The sequence below is a fragment of the Macaca fascicularis genome, chromosome 7 (assembly GCF_037993035.2).
Source record: "Macaca fascicularis isolate 582-1 chromosome 7, T2T-MFA8v1.1".
Taxonomy (NCBI): Eukaryota; Metazoa; Chordata; class Mammalia; order Primates; family Cercopithecidae; genus Macaca; species Macaca fascicularis.
In genome coordinates this window covers 167,300,663-167,317,308 of record NC_088381.1, presented here as the reverse complement: position 1 = coordinate 167,317,308, position 16,646 = coordinate 167,300,663, and the positions used below count along the sequence as shown (strand labels likewise).

General features: G+C 50.7%; 1 protein-coding gene across 10 annotated transcripts in view; it reads left to right on the top strand.

The window, feature by feature from the left end:
• The window catches only part of BCL11B (BCL11 transcription factor B), a 104,081-nt gene that overhangs the window by 29,490 nt on the left and 57,945 nt on the right, over window positions 1-16,646 (top strand). For 7 of the 10 annotated variants that reach the window (XM_065518435.2, XM_045396954.3, XM_065518434.2 and 4 more), the window contains one exon: window positions 11,394-11,606. The exons of the other annotated variants lie outside the window; for them this stretch is intronic. In XM_065518435.2, coding sequence (XP_065374507.1) covers window positions 11,394-11,606 — 213 coding nt within the window. The remainder of the gene's footprint in view (window positions 1-11,393; window positions 11,607-16,646) is intronic. 10 annotated transcript variants of the gene reach the window in all.

Here is a 16,646-nt window from a genome sequence, read left to right as displayed (position 1 = left end):
TTCGGGAAGGAGTTGTGGGGTAGGGGTGGGAGGGTGTGGCCCTCTCCTTTCTCCATGGGGGCCTTGACCCAGCCCCTGTTCTCTGGCAGTGGGTCTGGAGTGAGGAACGGCAGATACCCGGAGTCTGCGATGGTGCAGGCTTAGAGCCAGGAACTGTCTGGTGCTTCTTAATTGAATACAGATCTAAGTAAATTCCACGTGGGCATGCAAGGCTGGGCAAGGAAGGTAGTGATATTCCCCTCTCCACGGCTGGACTCCTAACCCAACCCGACGGGCCTCTCCGCCCGTCGCTGTACCCAGCCCACATGGTTTGCGAGAAAAGGTAGGGAAGCAGGGGGACAAGATCACGCAACGCCCATGTAAATACTATCTGTATGAACTGGGTCTTCCATCTTTTGTTAGTGGCAGCTCGTTAATTAACCAGCAGATTAGTGCTGCCTTCTTTTGACACACGCATGTATTTTGGGGTAGAGGATTCTTGTTCTCCTAAAGCTCTGAACCCAACCGCTCAGGAAGTCTCCCTTCAGCGCCGCGCGCGCCTGCTCCCTCTCCCCCGATGTCCTCCCCGCTCCCCTTTTCCTGTCCCCTTCTACCCACCCTTTCCTTAAACCCAAGTGGGCTTGTAGTCGAGTGGAGGACAGACACGTTAAACACAGCTAAATAAATCATGTTTACGCTTGGCGTTCTCGGTAGTGAAAAATCTGTTGGCTGTTTTTACTTCCTTATTTCTCAGCATTTGCTTCCTACCTGCTTTTGAGCACATGCCCAGAAATAGTAGTTTTGTCAAATGAGGGGATAATGCCAGCCAGCCTTTCTCGCTGCCAAGGAAGCTGCTGGATTTTGCAAAACAGAGTGACGTTTTTTTAGTGACACCGATGTTTTTTTCAAAGAAATTAGGATGTAGAATAAGGATATTAAAATGCACTTAGGGAAGGGGAAAAAAGCGACGTGGTCACCCCTGCAGCACAGGGACAGCAGGTTTAGAGAAGAAAGGTCTCATTTTTGTTTGCATTTGGCCGCTCCAAGGGCAGGAGGCAGCTGTCAGAGGCGGAGGAGCTGAGTCAGGTTCCCTTCGTCTCAGCCCCAAGACTTAATTTTCTCTGCCATTTTGGTGATGTGGTGCGAAGATTTTTTTTTTTTCTTTTTCTTTTGGGTTTTGTGTCTGTTTAGTCTCTGAGGCCTCCTGAGTGATGCTTGCTGCCTTCTTCCTCTGAGATTACAGCTAGATTCTCCCCCCGATCAGGAATTGGAGCTCGTTGGGATCCTAGCTACACTATGATTGCTTATGTGTGAGAGTGGCCCCGGAGGCCTCCCCGCCTCTGGGCTCTTACCTACGATGTTGTTTTGGGGTATATTTCATGATGGGGTGCTGGGCGGAGAGCTTCCTGGATAATTACAGCCTAACAGAGGCTGTAGATTTTAAAAAAACAATAAAAACACAGTTTCAAAACCAAGTAAGTGGCATATAAATACTGGGCACTCCTGTAGGGAGAAGTGGCTTGTCTTATCGCGGAATCTTTGCAGAGTTTCTGCAGTAAATTCTGTCTGAGGTCCAGCACATCAGCTCTGTTTCAAAGACAGCCGAGGAAAAATAAAATTACAACAAAATCAAAGTCAGCGTGCTATGATTTCCCCCAATTTCTAATGGGAATACTCTGCAATAGAAATGATATTTCCATTGAGGACTGCGCTGCCGGTTTCTTTAATTACATTAAATAGCGGTATAAACCTCAGCTGAATGTAAACCTCTGTTACAGCGGCGTCTTGAGCGTGGCTGGATGAATCGGAAGGAGCAATGTTACTAGTGTTAATGTGCTAACAATCTTTATTAAATTAATCCCGTGAAGTGTTAATTTTTACAAATTTTGTTGTGCACACACTGCACGTCACCGCTAGTGTGTTAGGAGATGAAAACAGATTTCACGTCAAAAAATAAGTAAGGAGGTGGCTGTCAGACTGCTCCCTTAGAGGAAAATTTGTGATTTTTGTCATCAAATGTTACCTGTGCTGAAAAGAAGGCTTACAATATGTATATTAAATGCCATCTACCTACAGAAAACGCAGTTAAAGGAACTACTTTGTTGAAAGTAATTACAGGCCTGTTCAATTTTTTAGTCAGTGACATTTCAGACTTGGCTTAGGAACATAAAGAGGTCATAGAAAGATTTTGTTCTTATGTAATGCAAAGCACTGAACCTCAGTATTCTGTAAGTCCATTAGGAAAAGGGAAAAAGACATGAAAGGGAAAAAAGAGATTTAATCAGCAACAAAACCCAGGGGAGAGCTGGATTTTTTTTTATTACAATAGTAGAAATCAATTGTCTATAATTCTATTAAATGCAACCCAAAACAAAATGTGCATTTAAACTATAGCAGGTCCTCCTTTTTACAATTTGATATCTTCTTTCTTTCTTTCTTTCTTTCTTTCTTTCTTTCTTTCTTTCTTTCTTTCTTTCTTTCTTTCTTTCTTTCTTCTTTCTTTCTTTCTTTCTTTCTTTCCTTCTTTCCTTCTTTCCTTCTTTCCTTCTTTCCTTCTTTCCTTCTTTCTTTCTTTTTAACCTTCTACTAACCAAGTTTATTTCTGTTCCACCTGAAACAAAAAACCCTGCTGGCCCTGTGATTGTCTGTTCCCTTATTGCTCAGGTAGAGTTTTATGGTCTGATCTTAAAAAGGTCGATGATGCTTACATTCCTCATATCCATGACTCCATCTGCACCTGAAATTTCTGCTCCCTTTTTTGGCTGCTTTGGGCTTGAGTCATCCCAATAACCTCCTTGCTGGGCACTCCGTTTTCTTTATGTTCTTTTTATTGGCTGTGCTGTTTATTTTCATTCTTAATTCTCCGGGATTCTCGCAGCTTAGCCTTCCTCCTCCTGTTTATTCCATTGCACTGTCTGCGCATGGCCATTGAGCAAAAGCCAGCACTGGAGTTTGTGGGACCTTGGAACCACAACTTCCTGAACTCCCCAGTTTGTAAACATGTTTTATAGAGGGCCACATTCTTAACACGCGTCAGGATTCAGTGTTTTCCGGGTCATTCCTCAAAGGTCAGGCACAGTGGATGCCGAGGGGATAGAAAAAGGTGTCCTTAGTTTAAAACTCACTATAGGCACCCAATCTGAAGATGAGTTTCCTGGTTTTTGCCTTGTGTGACATGTGACTTCTATCTTAACTGTGTATTTCCACTCCCACCCCCAGCTCTAAATTAATGAAGAAATAGGAACGTATCTGAGGGATGCCCGGCCAAGCTTGTCATTGGAGTCTGGCCCCTAAGTTCTGTCTGGGAAAGGGCTACAGGGTCCCAACCCTAAGTCCTACATTCTTTATGCTTGGAATCCAAATGATTTATCTAACAAGTTTACTTTGGTTTGCAGCCTGCCCTCACTCCTCATCGAGTTATGCTTCATGCACATGACATGTAGGATACTGTTTGTGGCTCTGGACGCAACCAGAGAGAAAATTACTGAAGGATCTTGAATTAAATTGTCTTAGAAAGCAGAGACTGCTGAAGGTTGAAGCAGCTACCACATCTCTGATAAGAATACCTAAATTGGGAGGAAAAGGGGCAATTCCTCTGTTAGGTATTGACTGGCTGATGTTGCCGGTGAGATTTAGAGAATCTCTCAGTTGCAGTTTGTCCTTGGCGTCTATGGACTCTGGCTGGATGCACTCAAGACATCTTAACATGTGCACATTGCTGATAGATGAGTGTGTGTGTGTGTATGTGCATATGTATGTGTATATAGAACCTCTCTTATAGGTAATAGATGTGCATACACACATTTTTCTTACCAGTGCGACACATGGCTTCACCTTCTGTTGTCCTCAGGTCTGCCCATTCCCGGATGGTGGGCCCCAATTTGGTGGACCCTGCCTGCCTGAGGTCATCCGGAGGAGTTATATTCATTTTTGTATCTGTGTCCTGAAGCCGTGATGCATAGGAGCAAAGGAATGATGAGCATCCCGGCTGGAGGACAAGTGGTTGTGGTTTATTTGCATTTCAGTAGTTAGGAGCATGGCAGGATTTTCCCCGAGAGACAAGCAAAAGAAGAGTCCAAGCTGCGTGTCCCTCACCGTGCCCCCCTACCCCCTGCAGATGCCCACTTAGGGGCTGGAACGGCCAGCCCCCTCCACCTCCCTGGTTCACAGAAGATGGCTGAGGGATGCCCTTCCTCCCCAGCAACATCTGAAGTGTCCTCTGCTCCCTCACAGGGGCCTTGGTGCTGGAATTTGTGATGTAAGCTCACCAGTCCTTGGGTCAGGGTGCAGAAAGGGGATTGGCAGCCCTGGAGTATTTCAGCGGCCTGCGTCTTGAAGAAACTGGAGTTGGCAGTCAATGACACAGGTGCTTTCGGACCTGGGGAAGGGGTGTGCCCAAGCGTGCCTGCTTCTAAATTGCAAGAGGCAGCTACTGGGGAGGATGTTCCCTTTCCAATCTCTGGTGGAAGGAGGGGAAAGGTTTCGGTAGTGTCATTGGGGGACACGATCACTCCTTTGCTCTGCCTCTCCATTTTCTGGGACGAGATTTCGGAAGTGCTCCAAGAGGAGGAGTTTAGAGTAGGGCAGCCTGGCTCAGGGTGCTCCCCGAGGTGTGCTTCTAGTCTCCCTCACGGCTGAGCCTTCTCACGGTGGGTGCAGAGCAATACCCTGGTGGCCACACAGGGTTGTGGGTGGCCTGTGGGGATCTCTGGATGGTCATTTGTGGAAGTGATGGTAGAAGTGGTCTCAAGCCCAAAGATGAGCAAGTTGCCCATGTTCCTGGAGGCCCCTGGCGAGCCCACCTCACTTCTTACAGCCTGGCACCCATCAATGACCCTCTTTGGGTCCATTAGGGCCTAGATGGTTGATGAGGGATGCTGGACAGGCTCTTTCACCTGCATTTGAATTCTTACCGTCCTCAGCCACCTGCAAGGACTGCTGTCTTTCAGCCATCTGCCCGCGTAGAGGCCAAACGTAGGTTCGAACTGTTTTTATGTCTCCTGTGTAATGACCCCGAAGGAACTCTTTAAACACAGCTGTGCAAACCCTCGTGAGACCTGATTTTCCCTTTTCGTTGCTCTTCTTTCCAAGGACACCTACATGTTCACCCCCAAACCAAAACCCATGGCAGCAAGGAACTAGAGATCTGTAATGGCCATCGGGTGCCCAGACAAAACAGTGGTGTCTGATGGAGAATGAGAATCCAGGAGTGGGAGGTGGGGCCTGGGGATCCCTGTCGCCCTGCCTGGCATTTCTAGGTCCCCCAAATGCTCCGGGGCAGTGAGCTGAGCCATGTGGCACACCCAGTCCCTGTCTGGTCCTGCCTTGGGGACCCAACCTAGACTTGCAGCTTTTCATGGTAACCCGCGTGTTCACTTACATGCTTGGCTTTCCTTTCTGCGTTATGATGATGATGATTGTTGGTATATATTTACAATGAAATGGAAAACAAGTTCCAGTCATTGCTGGTTCCTAGACCTTCATAATTAAAAGTTAAAAAAAACTTTGGGAGGCCGAGATGGGTGGATCACAAGGTCAGGAGATCGAGACCATCCTGGCTAACATGGTGAAACCCCGTCTCTACTAAAAATACAAAACATTAGCCAGGTGAGGTGGCGGGCGCCTGTGGTCCCAGCTACTCTGGAGGCTGAGGCAGGAGAATGGCGTGAACCTGGGAGGCGGAGCTTGCAGTGAGCTGAGATTGCGCAGCTGCACTCCAGCCTGGGCGACAGAGCGAGACTCCATCTCAAAAACAAAAAACAAAACAAAAAAAACCTAAAAAAAGAAATGAAATAATACCTGTGGAGTGAAGGAATTTATTTTTTGAGTCGCCCCCACCCCCAAAGACCTGTGTAGCTCTGAAAGTGAGCAGACGAAGAAGGCTCCCCTAAAATTGTTCTTCTCTATTCCTGCTGTCTCAGCCACTCCCCCTCTACACCCCCCACAACCCCCCAAAAAAAAGGGAATTGAGAGAAAGACAAATGATGAGAAGGCCGGTCTTGTCAGGTGAACGCCCAGTACCTGTCTCATTTAAGGTAGCACTCCACTTCTTTCAAATAGGAAACTGCCAAAATGGATGTCATAGGCTGCTAATTAGATGTATTTTAACTGCAGGATCATTTTACCAGCTAATACTGTTATTATGTGCTTCAGTGTGAACCCATGGTGGAGCTGTTAAAATATGAGCGTGCACTCTTAGCAGACGGCTCTTGGAACTGTTGGGATGGGTGGAGGGGCTTTTCCTTACGGCTCTGAAGATCCCCGGGCCAGGCCCTGGGCTGAAGGTCTGCACTCTTTCAGCTTCTCAAGAGGTGGCCCCTGCTCTCCCGAAGACCATCTTCTCCTTGTGTTTAGACCAGGGCCTGAGCCTCCAGGAGGCCTGAGCTCTCCAGTGTCACATCCCCTCCCCTCTAGACATCAGGGTTCCCTCTGGACCAGCCTGGAAGTGCCAGATGACCACAGTTCATGCCTACCCAGAACAGGCAGGCCTGAATCTCACGCATTGGGGTTTTCAAGTCTGTGCTGGCTTCTCCTCCATCTTCCCTCTGTAGCAAACCGGAAAAAGAATCCTAATTTCCCGTTGGGGTGGGAGAAGATGAGCTAGGATCAGGATAATGATTTTTAAATGCGAGCCAGGCATTTGACTTCATGTTCTTTCTTTTCCCCCTCACCCTCTTAATACATAGCATTTTTTTCTATCATCCTTAAGACAAAGTAGCTGGCAAAATATTTAAGTGATCAGAAAGAAATATTTTTATTTGCCCGCGTGCGAATTGGGTTATCTGCCTATCTTGTTTATGAAATTTGGCGCTGCCTTTGCTGCACAGTGCATTCGCCTCTCAAATCTTTCCCGGCTCCCATTTCCATATTTCTGCGTGCTTGTTCTTTGTTAATCACTTGGCAAGCGCTTATTTGAATATTAAAAATTTCTTTAATCATCAAAGGCAGGAGCACAGTCTCATGAATATTCATATTTTTCCCCCTCCTCAGACTGAATTCTAGTTCATTACCCTGCAGTAAAAGCCAAACAGCCATCAATCGCCCTCATTACAGGCTCTGGCGTTTTGATTGGCTGCCTGCTGCCCAGAGCTTTTTTTAATTTTTTTAATTTTTTTCCCCTTCTCCTATGAGCTGTCTTGTACCTGCCAACAACCAAAAAAAGAAAAAAATAAAATCAACAATGCAAGAATAAATTTCTCTGGTTGGAAAACAACTTTGCAAACTTGTCAAACAGTCCTTGTGGCTTGCTGCTGCCACCGCTGTAGCGTCCACCAGCGCCACCTCCTTCCCCCCCGCCGTCCTTCCCCCAACCAAAAAAAAAAAAAAAAAAAAAAAGAAGCCCAAGATAAAAGAGGGGGGGAGAGAAAAATAAATAAATAAATAAAAAGGGAGAAACTTGAGCCTCAGAGATGAATATTTGTCAAGAGAGTTGACGTAAGTTTCATTTGCATAATGACTTTGTACTTCTGCATTAATAAAATTTGCATATGAAGCCATGTTAATTACTCCTGATCATGCTTTTTGCATTCATGCATAGTAATTTTCTCCGACTTGTGAGAATTAATGTCTTGGCATGGGGGGAGGGGGCGCGGGGACTGTCAGGTTCCCTTGCCAGTGTCCCTCACTCACGCGCGCTGCCTCCCTGGCTGTCTCCTTCCTTGATCTATGACTCATTTCTGCACTATCGGTAGGAGTTCTCAGCTTAAAAAAAATGTATCAATTGAAAGGCACCAGTAGGGAGAAAAATACACGTCTCCTGCACAGTGTCTTCCAGACCACCTCTCTCTAGCTCTGAACATGGAATCTGTAACCCTCCCATTTGGGAGGGGACCCCCCAGAGGCTTCAGGGGTGGGAAAGGCTCGAATTCCCCCCAAAACAGGGCTGGGGCTTTTCCAGGCGTTTTTGTGTCTCCACACTCCTTGGCGGTGGGCGTGTTCGCTGGGTGAGTGCGCATGTGTGAGGAACGGAGCCGGAGCATCTGCAAAGTCCCTCTAGAAGAGAGACGGGTGACAGACCCCTGTGGAATGCTTAAACCCGTGAAGGCATCAAGAATGAGCTTATCTATCATTGCCCTGTTTTGGAGCCTAAGAAGCGGGATTTTAGGGGCCTTATATTTAGACTTTTTTTTTTTTTTTTTTTTTTTGTGCATAGACCTCCAAAGAAAGCATTTTTTTAGGAGTGTCTTGCAGGTCTTTGTAGGGTGATTTGCTGTGTTCAGAGCACATCCTCTTGCTTTCTTTGCTGGGCAGTGATGATGCCTTGGAAAGGACCGTAGGGAGTGAGGCAAGTTTCAGAATGAAAAGTAAGAGAATGATAGTGACTATTTGGTGAGTGTTTCCTGGATCCCTGGCTCTAGCTGACCTGACTCTTCCTTTAAAGTTGAGGGAGCTGAGGCTCTGCGAAAGTGACTCACCTTTGGTCACGAGGCCAGGAGACTGCCAAGGAGGAATTTGAATACAGTCCTCTGGCTGTGAGGCCTGGGAGCTCTGGTGCCTTCCTCTGTGCATCTGTGGGTGCATACCCTCTCCCCCAGTCTCAAGGACTCCTTAAGTGCTTTCTGGATTTCCCAGCTACACTTTTAAAGGCAAATAGCCCTCCTCTGAGGAAGGGTGGGGGCTGGGAGGTAGCCTGGGACAGGTACTGAGGCTGTTTTTTTTTTTTAAGTTAAGATTCACCGGATGTAAAATTGACCATTTTAAAGTGTACAATCAGTGGTTTTGAATCTGTTCACAATGTCGTGCAGCCGTCACTCCTGTCTAAGTCCCGAGCATTTTCATCACCCCCCAAAGAAACTCCATACCCATTAGCCACCCCTCCCACCCCTACCGGCTCCCCCCAGCCCCTGGCAACCACTGCTCTCTGTGTCCATGGATTCGCCTCTTCTGAACATTTCGTATCCATGGAATTATGCAGTATGTGGCTCCTTTCATCACTTTGGGCGTTTGCAGCAGCTTCAGATTTCTTGAGTTGCACCTTTGGGAAGGGCTCTGGGTTTAAGCTGCCCCATGGGGAAACCTCTCCCAGGGTAGAAGGTGCTCTGGGAGCCCCAGAGAGGCCCTGCAGAGCTTGGGATTAGAAGCCTCTCTCCCGGCTGCCCCGCTCCCCTGCCTCAGTTGAGCCGGCCCCTGGAGCAGGTGCACTTCATCAAGGTCAGAATTCCTAGTGAGGCTCTGGGGAAACCTGTCCAGGGCGGCCTAGCCTCTGATCCCTATGCAGGGAGCAAAACGTGGTGTGTGATATCGCCTTTACAGACCCTGGCCTGAGCCCCACCTTGCATGTTTCCAGGAGAAGGGTGTGGCCAGATGCCTGTTTTCTACCTGCTCTGCAACTGTTCCTCCCATCACGGAGGCAGAGTCAGCTCCTTAGCACCTGGGACATCCCTTACCAGGCCTCCAGGTGCTTCTGCTGGTTTCTCAGTCGTGTTAAATGGTGCCGGCTGTGTCGTGGCCTCACCCAGAACCCAGGGACCGGAGCCTGGGATTGGCCTTTGCAACTTCCAATGGCTGGATTGAGCCCAGGGATCTCAGACTTCCGCCCACTACGTGGTCCTTGCTCTAGAGATCCCAGGACCCCCGGTCATGTACCCAGCTGCAGCCCGAGAGGGAAGCAGAGCATTGCGGGCTTTGGGGACACAACTGGGTTCCAGTCTCAGATCTCCCTGAGCCTCAGTTTTCCTCCAGTGGAATGTGGATCTCTGCTGAGTGAGGTGGCCGTCAGGACGATGGATGACCCAGAGCCCTCGGTGGTCTGCAGGGAAGGCCTACAGAGGGATTTGAGACCATGTGTGGACAGGATCAAATGCAGCGTCCGGTGCTGGGAGCTTCAGGCTAGGGCAGGCTTCCAGGAGGAGGCGGGTCCTGACCTTCCTTGAGGGACGTCACTAAATCTAGCATGGCTTTCCCATCAGCATCTGAGGCTGAAACCGTTTACTGGTTCCTCAGCCACATCCTTCCAGGGCTATCCCCAGCTCAGAAATACCCTGGGCCCTAGGCCTAACCTAGTGTGAGGTCTTTGTTGGCTCAGAGGGGTCCGAGCAGTGTTAGTGTTAGCTTTGACCTCTTGACGGGACACTGACAGCTTGCAATCCCTAAGCAGGGGGTCTTCTTAAATGCCCTGATGCCTTGATCCTGGATAAGCCATGTTTTAGAGGAACCAGGGCTGCAGAGAAAGAACCCTGGTTCTGGGGCCAGACAGCTGGGGTTTGGATGGGGCTGCTGATGCCTGCAGTTTTCTGCAGTCACGCCATCAGTTTCCTGGTCTGTGTAATGGGTGTAATGGGTATTCTAAGCCACAGCCCCCGTCAGTGTGTTAGGAAGTTCAGTCCAATGAAGGCTGACAGGCTCCTGGCTCATGGTGGCTTGCAGGATCCCGTGGCTCTCCTTGCGATGGGGGAATCCACGTGGGGGCCCTGGAGTGGGCAGACTCCCACCCATGCAGACCTGTGCTGGGCCTCCCTGGCAAAGCCGGCTGGGCCCAGCTGCCCATCCTCTTGTTGACGTTTCCTTTTTGTCTTTCTGATGCTTCCCTGCTCAATCATTTACCCAGGGAATTTGGGCTTCTTCACTTGTGGTTTTGGCAAGGGCTTCACACAAATGTTTTGCCCTGGTGGTCTCTTAGCCATTTAAGATAAACGGCTAAATCAAACGCAGGCCTTGCCGCGGAGCTGAGCGAGCTGTGGGGCTGGGCAGAGGCGGGGTTGGCCCTGGCCCTGTGTCCTTGCTGTCACATGGCGGGAGGCCTCCCAAGCCAGGCCGAGACATTAGGAGGGGGTGAGCAGCGCCAGGGTTTTCTTGGGGTGTGGTGGGGGGTGTGAACCTTCTGAAGGGCACTGGGGCTTGGATGCAGCATGCTTGGTGCTTGGGGCTGGAGAGAGCCCCCAGCCGGTGGTCTGCCAGGCAGGAGGCTAACAGTGCCAGACACCTGGAGGCGGACCTGAGGTGTCCCGGGCCTGTACCAACAGCCCATCCTGATATAGCAAACGGGAGGCTCCGCGCTTCCCAGCTCTTCCAGGGAGGGGTAGCCCGAAGTTTTGGAAACAAATCCCCAAATGGAACCTGTTTGCTTGCTCCAGAGGCCCCCACGTGGGGGGTCCTTCCTGCGAGTGGGGCCCTGACAGCCCCCATTCACCCAGCCCCCTGCACTAGGCCCTCAGAGGCGGAGTCCTGCCTCCCCGACAGCCCAGCCTGGCAGCTGTGGAAACAGGGCCCTCCCCAGTGCCCCCTGCCAACCTCCCCGAGCCCATTCCCTCGCCTGTGTCCCGATTGCCTTCCCTGCAGGGCCTGGCACCCCGGGGGCCTCCCACCCCCGAAGGGTGGCCTGAGCCAAGCCCCACGCCCCGAGCCCCATCCCACCCTGTGCCTCTCACACAGTCCAGGGCCCGACTGACCAGTCTTTTCTATTGTTTTTTCTCCAGGGCCGTGCAGGCCTGCCCAGCTGCCAGCGGTGGCCCCCATAGCTGCCTCCTCCCACCCTCACTCATCCGTGATCACTTCACCTCTGCGTGCCCTGGGCGCTCTCCCGCCCTGCCTCCCCCTGCCGTGCTGCAGCGCGCGCCCGGTCTCGGGTGACGGGACTCAGGGTGAGGGTCAGACGGAGGCTCCCTTTGGATGCCAGTGTCAGTTGTCAGGTAACAGACGACGCCGCGGTGGGGGGCGGGCCCCCGGGATGGCGGGTTGTGCCATGGGCAGCACTGGAGCAAGGTGGGGACCCAGGGAGGAAGGGCAGCTCCCACCCAGAAGGTTTTTTGGGGTGCCAGGGGAAGTGGTAAAGAATATTCGCTGAACTATGAGCCAGGGCCCGGTGCCCCTTGGTCAGGAGTCCCCCGTGGTGCCCCCACCCGTTCTGAGAGTCTTGCTCCCAGAATGCATTCCCCAGCCTCCCAATCCCGCTTCTTTGGGTTGTTTAGCTACAGCTTAATTGGATAACACTTAACATCTGATATTTTCTTCTGCCCTTGCCACTGCCACCCCTTCCCCCACCCCAGACAACCCCCTGCCCCGCCAAGACAAGGCTAGGGGAAGATTCCTTGGTTGTCTGTGTACATTGCTGGAGCCGTCCAAAATGCTGAGTTTCTCTTTGGGAGAATGTGTTGCCCATTAGCTTTGAAAAAGAAAAAAAGTGGCTCAAAAGGAGCCTCTTAAAAAGCTGCGGCCACGAGAGGGAGTGAAACACTGTGGGGTGTGTGAGGGCTGGGGGTGGGGGCTGAGTACCTGCTGTGCGTCCGGCTCTGGGCCAGACCCAGACGCAGCTGTTTGTGCCGACTCATCCCGCTCTCCTGGGAGGGTGGTGTGGCTGCCCATTCTACAGATGGGCAGATGGGGCAGTGTGGCGACACGAACTGGCCTCCTCTACATGCCCTGCCTCTCCCCAAGTGGAACCCAAGATCTTGTTCTGCCTAGGGTCTCTGGGAATCCTTGGAGTCCCTGGGAATTCAAGGGCAGAGGGCCCTCTCACAGGTCTATCCCCCCAGCATCTCGGTAGGGCCTGGTGTGAAAGCACTGTGGCCACGCAAGCCAGGATGCTGACACAGACACACGTGGTGAGCGGCCGTGGCCTGGTTTCTGTGGCAGGGCAGGAAAAGAGAGGGGGGGGTGCAGAGCTGGGGCAGATTTGATTGGTCCCTGCTTTGTCACTAGGCATGTTGCAGGCTTTCTCTTGACTTGAGTTGTGAAAGGAAGACAATTTTTATTGGGCAGGTTTTGTTTTTAATTGAAGCTGTCCCCAGGGACGGTCCCTGTTGGAGCCACAGCTCTGCAAAAGGCCATGGCCACAACTCTGTAAAAGGCCACAGGCAGCCCCTGCTCCAAGGTTCAGCGCTCCCTGGGCTGCAGAGCTCCCTTGTAGGGTGGCTGGAGCTTTTAGTATACCCTCCCTGCTGTGACAGGTGGTGACATCATAGGATCTGGCTTCCAAGAGGGAGTTCTGGTTTCTTACTGGACTTGTGCCTTAAGTGCACAAAGCAAAACCCAAAATCTCCTGGGAAGGAGTCGGAACCACTTGCAAAGACGCCGGCTCCCTTCTCTGGGCTGTGCTGGTCCCCAGGTGCTCGGGGCTCCTGTCCTGGCTCAGTAGATCTGTTCTGTGAGTCTGTGGAAGGCCCTGCTTGCTGAGCAGGGTTGCCTGCTCTGTCTGGGTGGTTGCCCTGCTCTCTTGGCTTCCTGTCATTAGCGCTGCAGCCCCTGCAGCTACTGGGGGGGCCGTGCTATCAAAGATCAGCCTGAGTGTTTATTACTGGACGCGGTCGAGTTCTGTGGTACAGAAATCTGATCTCGCCAGAGGCTCACCCAGGGCTTTGCTTAACCCTCTGTTGGCCCTACTTAGAAGTTGCTGAAGTAGATGAGACTCAACTAGAGGACTGAGCCCTTCCCTCATGTGGCCAGGCCCGCTTAGCATCTTTGTATGGTGCTGAGCAGGAGCTGTTACCATCCCCATTTTGCAGATGGAGAAGCAAAGGCTCGGGGAGGGAGAGTGGCTGGCCAGGGTGGCAAAACTGGGATTTGTCCTTGGCTGCCTCCTGAAAGGCCACCCCTCTTCCCGTGGAGCCACATTGCCTCTGCTGACATCCACAGGAGGTCGAATGAGCTTTCCACTGCCTTAGCTCTGGGGGACTCTGCCATCAGCAAGTCCTCATACATGCCACTAGGATCCTTATGAGGACTGTTTATGGAGGGCCTGCTGTGTGCTGCATTGTGCTGGGCATTTGTGTGCCTTCTTGAATTTAACCCTCAAGCAACCCTAATACTTTACTCTCCTCACTTTGCAGATGAGAAAATGTTCAGAGACGTTGAGTTCTCACAGCTCACATCCATCCATCCATCCATCCATCCATCTGTCCATCCGTCCATCCGTCCATCCGTCCATCCATCCATGCGTCCATCCACGCATCCATCCACGCATCCATCCATCCATCCATCCATCCATCCATCCATCCATCCATCCATGTATCCATCCATCCATCCATCCATCCATCCATCCATCCATCCATCCATGCATCTATCCATCCATCCATCCATCCATCCATCCATCCATCCATCCATCCATCCATTCATCCATCCATCCATGCATCCATCCATCCATGTATCCATGCATCCATCCATCCATCCATCCATCCATCCATCCATCCATCCATGTATCCATCCATCCATCCATCCATCCATCCATCCATCCATGTATCTATCCATCCATGCATCCATCCATGCATCCATCCATCCATGCATCCATCCATCCATGCATCCATTTCATGCATCCATCCATCTATCCATCCATCCATGCATCCATCCATCCATCCATCCATCCATCCATCCATCCATCCATCCATCCATGTATCCATCCATCCATCCATCCATCCATCCATCCATCCATCCATCCATCCATCCATGTATCCATCCACGCATCCATCCATCCATCCATCCATCCATCCATCCATCCATCTATCCATCCATCCATCCATCCATCCATGCATCCATGTATCCATCCATCCATCCATCCATCCATCCATCCATGCATCCATGCATCCATGCATCCATCCATCCATCCATCCGTTCATCCATCCATCCATCCATTTATTCATTCTTTAGCTTGAAGCCATTTGGAAGGCCCCTAGCTTGTAGCACTGTGCATACACAGGAAGAGTCGGCAGGCGGGTCCCTGCCCTCTTGTAGCTTGCAGTCTGGTGGTGGGGAGGACAGAGAGTGGGGACCTGCAGAAGGGGAAGGAGGAGCAGGGAGGGAGGGAGTGGCGGAGGTGGGATTTGATCCCAGGCTGTCCATCCAGCACCTGCCACATCTTTGGCTTTGGCTCTTCATCTGGCATTAAAGGCCTTTTTAGATTTTACGCCTTGAGAGCTGCCAGGACTCAGAGCCTGTGAGCAACCAATGCTTGATTGCAGTGCTCTGGGAGGGGCGTGAGGAAGGGCAGTGTCCTGTTCCTGGGGTTGGGACTGCAGGAGGCTGAGCCCCTAGGACTGCTCCAGGAGACCCTTCTAAGGGGCCTGTTCTTACCTCCTGCCCTCTACCACCATGTCCAGTACAGTTTTCTGTTTTCATTCGGTCCCAGTTCATTGGCCCGCACCAGCTTGCACCACCATGTTTCCCGATCAATTTCAATACCTGAAACTATCCTATTCTGGTGTTTTTTTGTCCCTTTGTGGTTTGTGTCCCTGGCACTGGGCTGTTTGCTTAAGTGTTTTTAGTGCCTGTTTAATTAGTAGTTGGAATGGAGTCATTAAGTTCCCAGTAGCCTGTTAGGAAGAAGCAGGCCTTTGTAAAGATGGAATGGGCCTGCCGTCCTTACTTGGTTTTGTCCCTTTTCAGATCAGGATGCGCTGAACCCATCTCTTCAAATTAATACGGAGAACCCCAGTGTAAACGTGTTTCACACAGGTTAATTGCGTGCCTGTTACTGCATCCGCAGTTATTTATAGAAGGATGTGATTTTACCGGGGGGAGAAAACCACACAGGTATGTGTGTTTGTGCACACCCTGGGCTGGCAGCATCCCAGGTGGTCCTGCCTCCCGAGACCCCAAGCCTAGACCTCCTTCCAACGGTCGCAGTGCGGAGAAGGGACTCGGGGATCCTGACTCTTTTTGACTCTGCTGAAGGAATGTGGGGCTTTGAGTCTAGGCATTCCTGGGAACTGAGATTTCTTCCCTGAGAAATTTCACATAGAGGATTTGGCACAGTGGCTGTGGGGTCAAGAGCCTCAGACTGTGGTCCTGGTCTTTGCTTCAGCTGGCCAGAGGCCCTAAAGAAGTCATTGCCTCAGTTTCCCCTTCTGTAAAAATACATCTTTGTGTGTATATGCGTATGTATGCAACATTTGAAAACGAGGCTCGTGTTATTTTCTGAGACAGGTCAGTGTGGAGCTGCTGTGGGTGGAGTGAGCATGGGGCTAGCTAGGTTCCCAGGGCAGGGCGTGGGGCATTCAGAGAATGGTTTGGACACTCTTGGGCTTTGTGCCCCGCATGCTGGAACCCTTCCCTGTTCTGAGGCTTCCACGATTGGAAGGCAGTCGTCAAGTGTATGAGATTGCTTGGGGGTGAAGGCTGTTCTGCCCCGCGTAGTCATTTCCCCTCTCCATTCCTCAGTTTCCCCATCTACAAAATGGAGCTACGGATAGGACAGGCTCTGAAGGGTCGTTCTGGGGATTGTGTGAGATCATATGGGCCAGGTGCTGAGAACAGCGCCATGTGCCGAGTGAGCCCTGTCGAAGTTAGAGTCCATGCACGAGCCGAATGGGTTTCACAACACTGGGACTCCGTCAGGTCTCGTGGCAAGCTGGATCCTCGCTTTCCATTCTTAAAAGTATTTAGCCTCTTGGCTGGCTCAGATCATGTACCAGCTTTGGGAGGTGGAATAGGAACTGAGACACTTCATTGCATATTTAAAAGCTGCAAATGGTCATCAGCCACAGTGATTAATACGTGTACTTGGTGAAGTTCAAGGTCTCACGCAAGAACACACAGGATCCCAGCTCAGGGAAGTGGAAGTGTTTGGATTTAATAGAGGGAGTCAGTTGCAGTCATTAGTGTATGCTGAAATCACAGGGCAATCTTGTAAAGTTAAATTCAATTTACTTTTCTACTGAAATTGTGCTTGCTGTGTTATTTAACTAGTCTGGGGTTTCTTGGCATGGGTTAAAGGGACAATAAAGATAAAAGAATACCTG